This window comes from Egretta garzetta, unplaced genomic scaffold (assembly GCF_000687185.1).
Source record: "Egretta garzetta isolate BGI_Z169 unplaced genomic scaffold, ASM68718v1 scaffold279, whole genome shotgun sequence".
Lineage (NCBI taxonomy): Eukaryota > Metazoa > Chordata > Aves > Pelecaniformes > Ardeidae > Egretta > Egretta garzetta.
In genome coordinates this window covers 749086-757327 of record NW_009260844.1, presented here as the reverse complement: position 1 = coordinate 757327, position 8242 = coordinate 749086, and the positions used below count along the sequence as shown (strand labels likewise).

The following is an 8242-nucleotide window of genomic DNA, read 5'->3' as shown; positions in this document are numbered from 1 at the left end:
ATGTGCTGCAGCTGTTTCCTGACAGACTGGAAGAAAGGCATGGAGCAAACGTTTTCCTGTGGGAACAGGGAAGGGTCATCAAGCTTTGGGTAATATTTGTGTCCAGAGCAGAGCCAGTCATCTGGAATACCCCTTTCTTGAACACTCAGAAAATGAGTTTTACTGCCCGGGACCCAAGGAAAACCTATTTTTTTTTTCTTCCCAGCTGCTACCTGTTGCCTCCACAAAGTCTGACAAATCACTTTCCTGTTTTAACCTCAATTCCATGCACAGGCAAATCAATACAAAACAAAGCCCATTTTCATAGGGCTTACTGAGAGATTAAAACTACAGCACATACATAAATATAATAATAACCCTCATTTTTTTTCTGCTAGGCAATAGGCTCCATGGTACTGTCCTTGTTCACACGAGCGGTCTTCTGACCTCCTGGCTGTATGCCAGGGAAGACTAATGTGCTTTTCACTTCTGAGGAGGTGAAGTTCATCTGCTAGGTGCCAAAGCAGACCTTGCTTTGCGCTATTAATTCCAGAACATAAACCGCAATGAATTGCATCGCTGCAGGCTTTTAGGCGTTACACAAGCTGTTGTGTCCGGCGCAGACTCTAGCTCCGGCTTCGCCCAAGAAATAAAGCCAAGATAAGGACACAGGTAGGGAATGCAAATCACCTGTATAACCTGAGCAGCAAGCTCAGGTGTCCCGTGCTTCAAGTCATGTCCATTGATGGCAAGTACGCGGTCGTTGCTGCAGAGCCTGCCGTCTTGAGCAGCCAACCCCCCTTCCAAAAGGTCAAGGATGAAAACTCCCGGCTCATCTGTTCTGCGTACAAGTTTGATGCCAAGCTGCTCGCTGGAGTCGCGTTTATGCAGCGTCACTTGAAAGCTGTCTTCCCGCAAGGAGCTGGTGGTGTCCGCGTGGTTGTGCGTGCGGCTGCCGAACCGCCTCTCTCTCAGCACGGTGAGGTGCAGCACCGAGCAAGGCTGGGAAAGCACAGCTCGAGCGTGGTTGTGAGACACGTTGCTTATGTCAAAGCTATTGACCTGCAAAACAACAGCAACAAAAAAAAAAATCAGAATTATATTTTCACTTGTTTAATTGTTCCTGGTTATGGAAATAAAGTCCTTTCCAAGCTAAATACAGAGCTCACTGCAAAACTAACCTTGGAGCAACCTATGTATCTGACCCTAACAGGATCTTGTTCTTCCATCCTCTCCTGCAAACCCACTTTGGCTGCTCAATCTACAAACCTATTTTTAGGTTTAAAAGACCCTTAAGATCATCAAGTCCAACCATTAACCTAACACTGCCATTCCGCCACTAAACCATAGCCCTAAGCACCTCATCTACCCAGCGTTTAAATACCTCCAGGCGTGGGGACTCCACCACTTCTCTGGGCAGCCCGTTCCAATGCTTGACAACCCTGTCAGTGAAGAAATTTTTCCTCATATCCAATCTAAACCTCCCCTGGCGCAACTTGAGGGCTTTTCCCACAAAGGGGACAACATCTCTGTAACAATGAACGCCCTCTGCCATCACAGCCCAGGGTTTTTGTTCTCCTGGTCTCCTACACTTGTCTTCCTTAGATCTTTACGTTGTTTGTTCTCCAAGAACTTTGCATGTGCTTTCGGTGCCAAGCCCAGTATCACTTAAAACTATAAAATAATAGCTATAAAAAGAACACATCCAAATCTCTGAAGAAAGCTTATGTCTCACAATATGCAGCACTTCCATGATGTGTAAAATTATATAAACCCCTTGAAATCCAGAATAATGAAATCTGATCATTAAGACAGTAGAAAAAAAAGTGGTTATACTAGTTCTCAAGTCTTAGTATGAACTTAAGAGATTTTCCACCAACTCTAACAAGGCCAGAACTTCAGACTTACAAACTGTATCACTCAAAATTCAGTTGTAAATGAAAAACAGATTGAACTTTCCCTCCCTATAAACAAGAATTGTGTCTGTTATGTGGCCCACTAATACAAAGATCAGTAATCTTCAGTCATTTCTTGCACTATAAAGTTAGGATAAAAATTGACAGTGCAATGAGATTTGGCAGAAAACAGGAGCACCACAAAAGACAGCACAAAGGCTGTATTTGCCTTGTTCTGTACAAAGGGGTTCAAGGTTAACACTAAAACTTCACACTTAGCACATACTATTGTGCCCTGATGGAGAAATCCCTGCTCCATAATTTCAGCAGATAGAAGCTAGCACCAAATGGACTATACTGAGCTGCCTTACCCAAGCCTTTTAATGGTCCCCATTGCAACCTAAGCAAGTAAAAATATAAACTTGCAGCTTCCCGCCATCTAATAGCAATATTAATACTTAAAAAAAATAGGAAGAGAAAGGACCCAGAAATCTGTGTACGACAGCTGTCACATTTACATCGTGCCGTCCGAGTTAGGAGCTCTGAGAGGTCAATGCCAAACAATTTGGATGTGTTGGCTTCAGCATGGCGAAGGGGTAGCCGTACCCACTGGTACCCAGCCCTGCTCCAGCAGCGAAGCAGGAGGTAGCCTTCCCCTTGCCACCTCCATCCTCCAGCCCAACGCCCAGCACAAAGCCATCGTTCCCGGTAGCACCAGAAGCTCAGACACCAAACCATGGCTGTGTTCTGGTCTGCCACTGCCCCGAGACAGGCTGTAACCTTGGGCAGAGGGAAAGGAGGCATAGCTAGGAGAAATAACATTTAGAGCTGCCACCAGCAAAACCCAGGAGGGCTCATCCGTCAGAGCCCTTAAATTAAATCTAGTTTTATTTTTAGCTGTCGCTAGCTAAAGTAAATACATAAAATATGGAAGCATTCAAAGGGCACAGAAGAATATATGCAGTAAAATGTAATTCTTCTTTCTACAAGGCAGTTCACAGTTTCAGAATAAAACAGCCTTAGCATTTCTTGGGGAAAGAAATTCTCATTAGGACATGTTTTACATGAATTACAGTCACAGTCCAACACAAAAAAGGGACAATTTGTAGAGCACTTTGAAAGTGTTAGGCACCTATCTATACCTTGCAGACAACATACGCTTTTATGTAGCTGTTACTAAACGCTGTTCCCTCAGATCTTGAAAGGGTAATACTTCTTGTCTGACTGGGCAAGAAAATGCTGAGTTTCACCTCACAGTCCTTTCTGTCTTTCTTTTAGTCCTTTGCTGCTCACAAAAGCCTTTGAAGGCATTTTCAGCAATATCCGACTGAAGCGTGCACCCTGAGCTGCATCTAACTCTGCACTTAATTACAGCCAGCAGAGACCAAGCCTGGTCATTTTAATACAATACTCAGCACCTGCACAGGTGAATTGAAAGCAATAAAGATACTGTACCTTCCAAAAAGTTTGGCTTTTACCTCCCATACCTCTCCCTCGGCATGACAGAAGGACTCTGATGGACAGCCCCCTGGCATCTGACAGCCCCAGTGCCAGCACATTGATAGGGACGACTCACTGCAGCTTACAAACCCTATTTACAGTTAATCTATAGCCGCTTACAGCTTTGGAAACTATAATTGACACCTGCCCAAACAGCAAGGATTTCCAAAGCTACACTGGAGCTCAAGCTCCCTATTCTGGCAACCAAGGAGAGCCCTTGAGTGTTAAAATAAATTAGGCAGCATTCAATCAGTGTCTGCAACTGCTCATTAAAAAGGCAACATTTTGGAAGCCTCTTGGGTTACTTTCTTGGCCAGCCACTATCCTAACACTCCAAGAGAGGAAAAAGGCACGTTTCTCTATTTTCTGAAGTGCAAACTAATTTTATTCCAAGGGTAACGACAGTATTTAAGCTACTTCTATTGGCTTGATTTCAAAGAAGTGACATGAAAAAGGCGGGTGCTAATTTTGGACTGAGCTTAGGTTATCGGATCGAAAGCAAACATTGTTACTTGAAGCCACTGTTACTGCTTAGGGCCATGGTTTAGTGGTGGGATGGCAGGGTTAGGTTAACAGTTGCAATTGATGATCTTAAAGGTCTTTTCCAGCCTGAATGATTCTACGATTTCGAAATGATGGTAATATATTTGTTTCACGTGAAATGATTAAAAATAGAAAAAAGCTGAAGGACTGTCTTGTTTATGTAGAACACTGTTAGCGCCACTCCTAAGAGTCCTATAAACAACCCCTTCCCCTAAAAGACAATTAAAACTCCAAAATTAATAGAATTTGATCTTTTTACACTATGGTTAACTACTTAAAACCGTAACAAAAATACATACTCTGTCATAACCAAATTAAACTTTAATTGTTTTTTTTACTTTTTTGCAAAAAATATTTAGAGCACCTTGCTTCAAATCATGCCAGTAAAGAATATCACTGTCTCTTTTACACATACTGAAAGATGCAGGTCAGCTGCCTAGGCTATTGGAAGGTAACAGTGAAGCCAGATTAAAATAACTGTTTAGATTAAGTCAGTCTTACAACCCACAAATTGCTTTTTACATAGGACAAACTATGCCAGCTTGTTAGTCAGAAGTAACCTTGAGTTCCTTTGGAAAGTGTGCATAAAGCTGAAATAAAGACCAAGTCCCACAACATTTAAAAACAGAAAAATAAACTGATGTTTTGAACATTGATAGGAGATGCTAAGGAGGAAAAATAATTCCAGGGACTGGTCCAAGAAACAACATAAAGCTTGATAGCCAAAAGTGCTAGAACAACAGGTTTTGCTCTGAATATTAATTTGCCTTCCAACTGATAATTGCAAAGCTAAAGATTACACAACAGGCAGTCCTGCAAGGAGTGAACAGAAAGCAAGCAGGCAGAATACATAATTAGGTTCCATACTTGAAGTATTTGGTCTCCAGCAAGAAGTCTTCCATCTCTGGCAATGATCCCATCTCGATAAACCTCCTGAATGACAATGTTGATCAAAGGCGTTTCATTGCCACCCACTATGCTAATTCCTAATTCGATATAAGGATTGGACCGATGAATTTCAATAGTAGTGATCTCTCCTTCAGGCAAGGTAGGTGGCTGTTGATTTGCTGCCAATTATTTTTAAAAAGAAAGATGATTAATATCCTTTATACATCATTCACTTTCAATAAAGCAAATCACCAAAGGACAATGTAGACAGGCCACATGACAACGCTTTAGCAACAAGCTAAACAAGTGCAGTTGGATTAGTTCCACTACTTGTTGGAACATCTAGCTCGTTAGAAACAGCTCTCTAATGACTTAGTAGCATCCATGCTTCCCGAAATGGTGTCATTCGAATTGGGAAAGGGTATTCTGAACCCTTTGGATCCTGTCCTTTATAATATATTTCATACATTTATTTTCCAATTGGGTCACTTCTGTATTCACATTTGGTGATAATGACAAAAATGTGATTTAGGGGTTACCCCACAGCGCATGACTTGGCCGTGCCTCTTCATCATCTGGTCTCACAACTGCACTAGTAGCTGCTATTGAGTTAGCGGGTCAAGAGAAGGAGCCCATTTCTGAAGCAAACATGGAAACGACTAAAGAGGAAAAAGGAGGACGCTAAAGGATGGCAAATAGAAAGGAGAAGGAAGGGGACAGGACCACCTTCCTCTGTGGTAAGGCTCAGCACTTCCTCTCTAAAATCCCAGATGCTAGAGACGTTACTGCTCATTCGGTGCAGATGGATGCAGGAGTTAGCTGCCTTTCTGCTCGAGCAGGACAGCGTTCTGTGTGTGGGAAGGCTGCTGATCTGGGCAGGGGGGGAAAAAGGAAAGAGGGGAAAAGAAATCTCATCTTAGAAAACAACTTTTGTAATTTTACAGAAAATACACTCATTCTGACTCGCTGCGAGGCCAGTGCTACTAGTAGATTAACATGAACTACTGCACCATGATATGATAAATGATGATACAGCACGGTGAGATCTGGCACACGCTCTGAGACACTTCTTTCCTTCCTAACTCTGACCTTATCTCAGTCGTATACTTGCACATAAACCGAAACCCACTAATATTTCTCCAATAATTGCAACAGAAAAGAGTAGAAGCTGAAGATGTGCATTCACGGTCGGTAAGAGACAAGCTCTGACACCACGAATGTTTCCACATCTGATAAAAGAGACTTGAGAAGATAAGTGATGACATACTGTCTGCTACCGTGTTCTCCTCAAAAGGCGGATTGTCGATGCTGGGCTCGTCTGTCCAGGCGGGAAGGGTGGGCGAGGTGAAGCTCTGCTCGCCTGGCACTATTCCCTGATCTGCATCCGGAGATAAACTGCTAGGCTGCTCCGTCCCAGCAGGACCACTCTCACCCTCTGCTTCTGCTTGCAGTTTGCTCGTTTTCCTTCTCTCCAGAGCAACCCTCCGATGAGAAGCCCCAGGACACCTGTGAAGACAACATTTATACCATGCTTCAAGCCTGCAGCAATGTTTGTAGCACAAAATGCCCGAGTACTCCAGCAAACGAGATCAGTCTTCCTCAAAGCCACAGTTTTAAATGAATCATAAAAAATTTTAAAGACATTGGATTTTAAGGCCAAAACGTGTTTTTTTGGTCATGAACTAAATGTACTGTAACACCTTCTGAACGTGGGCTTACTCTATTATGTACATTCCAGACTCTGGAAGATGACCTTGCCGGAAAGATTAAACAGGACTGGCATAAGATTCCACAGAAGAGAAGCCCCATTCTAAGATACATTTGGAGACCCACCAAAGCAATCTCCTTTCACCTTAGTAAGCCAAGAGAAGGAAGCATGATATTTTCCTGGGGTCATTTGGGGGAGGGAAGAGACAAAAATTTTACCTATATTGCAATCTAAGTGTTAAAATACTAACGTGTTTTTTTGGTCATGAACTAAATGTACTGTAACACCTTCTGAACGTGGGCTTACTCTATTATGTACATTCCAGACTCTGGAAGATGACCTTGCCGGAAAGATTAAACAGGACTGGCATAAGATTCCACAGAAGAGAAGCCCCATTCTAAGATACATTTGGAGACCCACCAAAGCAATCTCCTTTCACCTTAGTAAGCCAAGAGAAGGAAGCATGATATTTTCCTGGGGTCATTTGGGGGAGGGAAAAAAAAAAAAAAAAAAGCTTGTCTAGGAGTTTGTATGAAAATTTTAGCAAAAGTGACAGCTCTGATCATCATCTCCTCCTGAATCAGTAGAAGGTGTTTCATCCTCCTCCTGTCTCCCTTTTTTCTTCCTGACTTCACACAGGAGATGCAATATTTGGCTTTCCCTCATGCAACAATGCTCCATCAGCATATGGCACTTTTCACTATAAACTCATTTTTGTGAGTTCCCATTACTCTCAAGGCAATAATTTTTTTGCTTGTTTAAAATCCTACAATAGTTTATTGCAAAGAAGGGCTGCAACGTTGCAAATTTGTGAAAAGCCTTCATTTATTGAATGGTCTTACTTTTATGTGTAGATAATTGGACGTGGACATCAATTTTACGTCTGCCTGTGTGACAGTTTTGCCAGTGTCTGATATGTCACTTCTTACAGCCTTTGATGTCCTGCTTAATGTTCCTGCTTATGGAGGTGCTGACCACCTAAAGATGCTCATACTGTAGCAGTGTCAGAAAAAAGGAACGATGTTCTTGAAAGGACTCCCTGTTTGGGAACTTGACAGATTGTTATAACAAAAGAGGAAATGATTTATTTTTGTAACAGGAGAAGAAATGTGTTAACAGAGTAAAAGACAGCAGAAGTCTAATGATGTCCTAACTTGTTAAACCAGAATGTTTTGAGAATCACAATTCTCTTCTGACATTCTGTGAAGGAGATTTGGTAATTATATAGGTAGACCATTTTGGCATGAAGGATTTTGAAGAAATGTTAACAAAGTTATTCAGCTCCAAAGAGTGTTGATAAAGACACCTGTATAGCTTTTGTGACCCCCAGCAGTGTTACACATACATAGAGTGATATATAGCTCTTTCTCAATCATTTTATATATAAAGGCATGATATACATGTTTAGAAGAACAGCATAAGGTAAGCCAAATGTGCTGTGAAATATGCATAAATACATAAATTAGAGACAGTTCACATTATGAAACAACACATTTAAGAAACCATTTCTTGGGGCTTTCCCCAAGGTGTCTGCTGGTCATCTTGTTCTTCAAAGTTAAGAAAGCGCAAGCACAAAAGATGAAAATTACTTGAAAGGTTTTGCTTTGTGAAAATTTTTCTCTGATTTTAATGATGGAACACAACCCTACTTCTTGGTTTTGCCCAGGTAATATTTACTAGATAAAATCATTGGCATAGTGGGACTGATCAGCTAAGAAATCTGGCCAGT

At 41.8% G+C, this 8242-nt stretch overlaps 1 protein-coding gene across 6 annotated transcripts in view; it reads right to left on the bottom strand.

Moving 5' to 3' along the window:
* LNX2 (ligand of numb-protein X 2) overlaps positions 1 to 8242 on the bottom strand; it is a 61072-nt gene that overhangs the window by 13323 nt on the left and 39507 nt on the right. For all 6 annotated transcript variants that reach the window (XM_035902540.1, XM_035902539.1, XM_035902541.1 and 3 more), the window contains 3 exons: positions 6073 to 6311; positions 4785 to 4984; positions 670 to 1041 (listed from right to left, as the gene is read on the bottom strand). In XM_035902540.1, coding sequence (XP_035758433.1) covers positions 670 to 1041; positions 4785 to 4984; positions 6073 to 6311 — 811 coding nt within the window. The remainder of the gene's footprint in view (positions 1 to 669; positions 1042 to 4784; positions 4985 to 6072; positions 6312 to 8242) is intronic.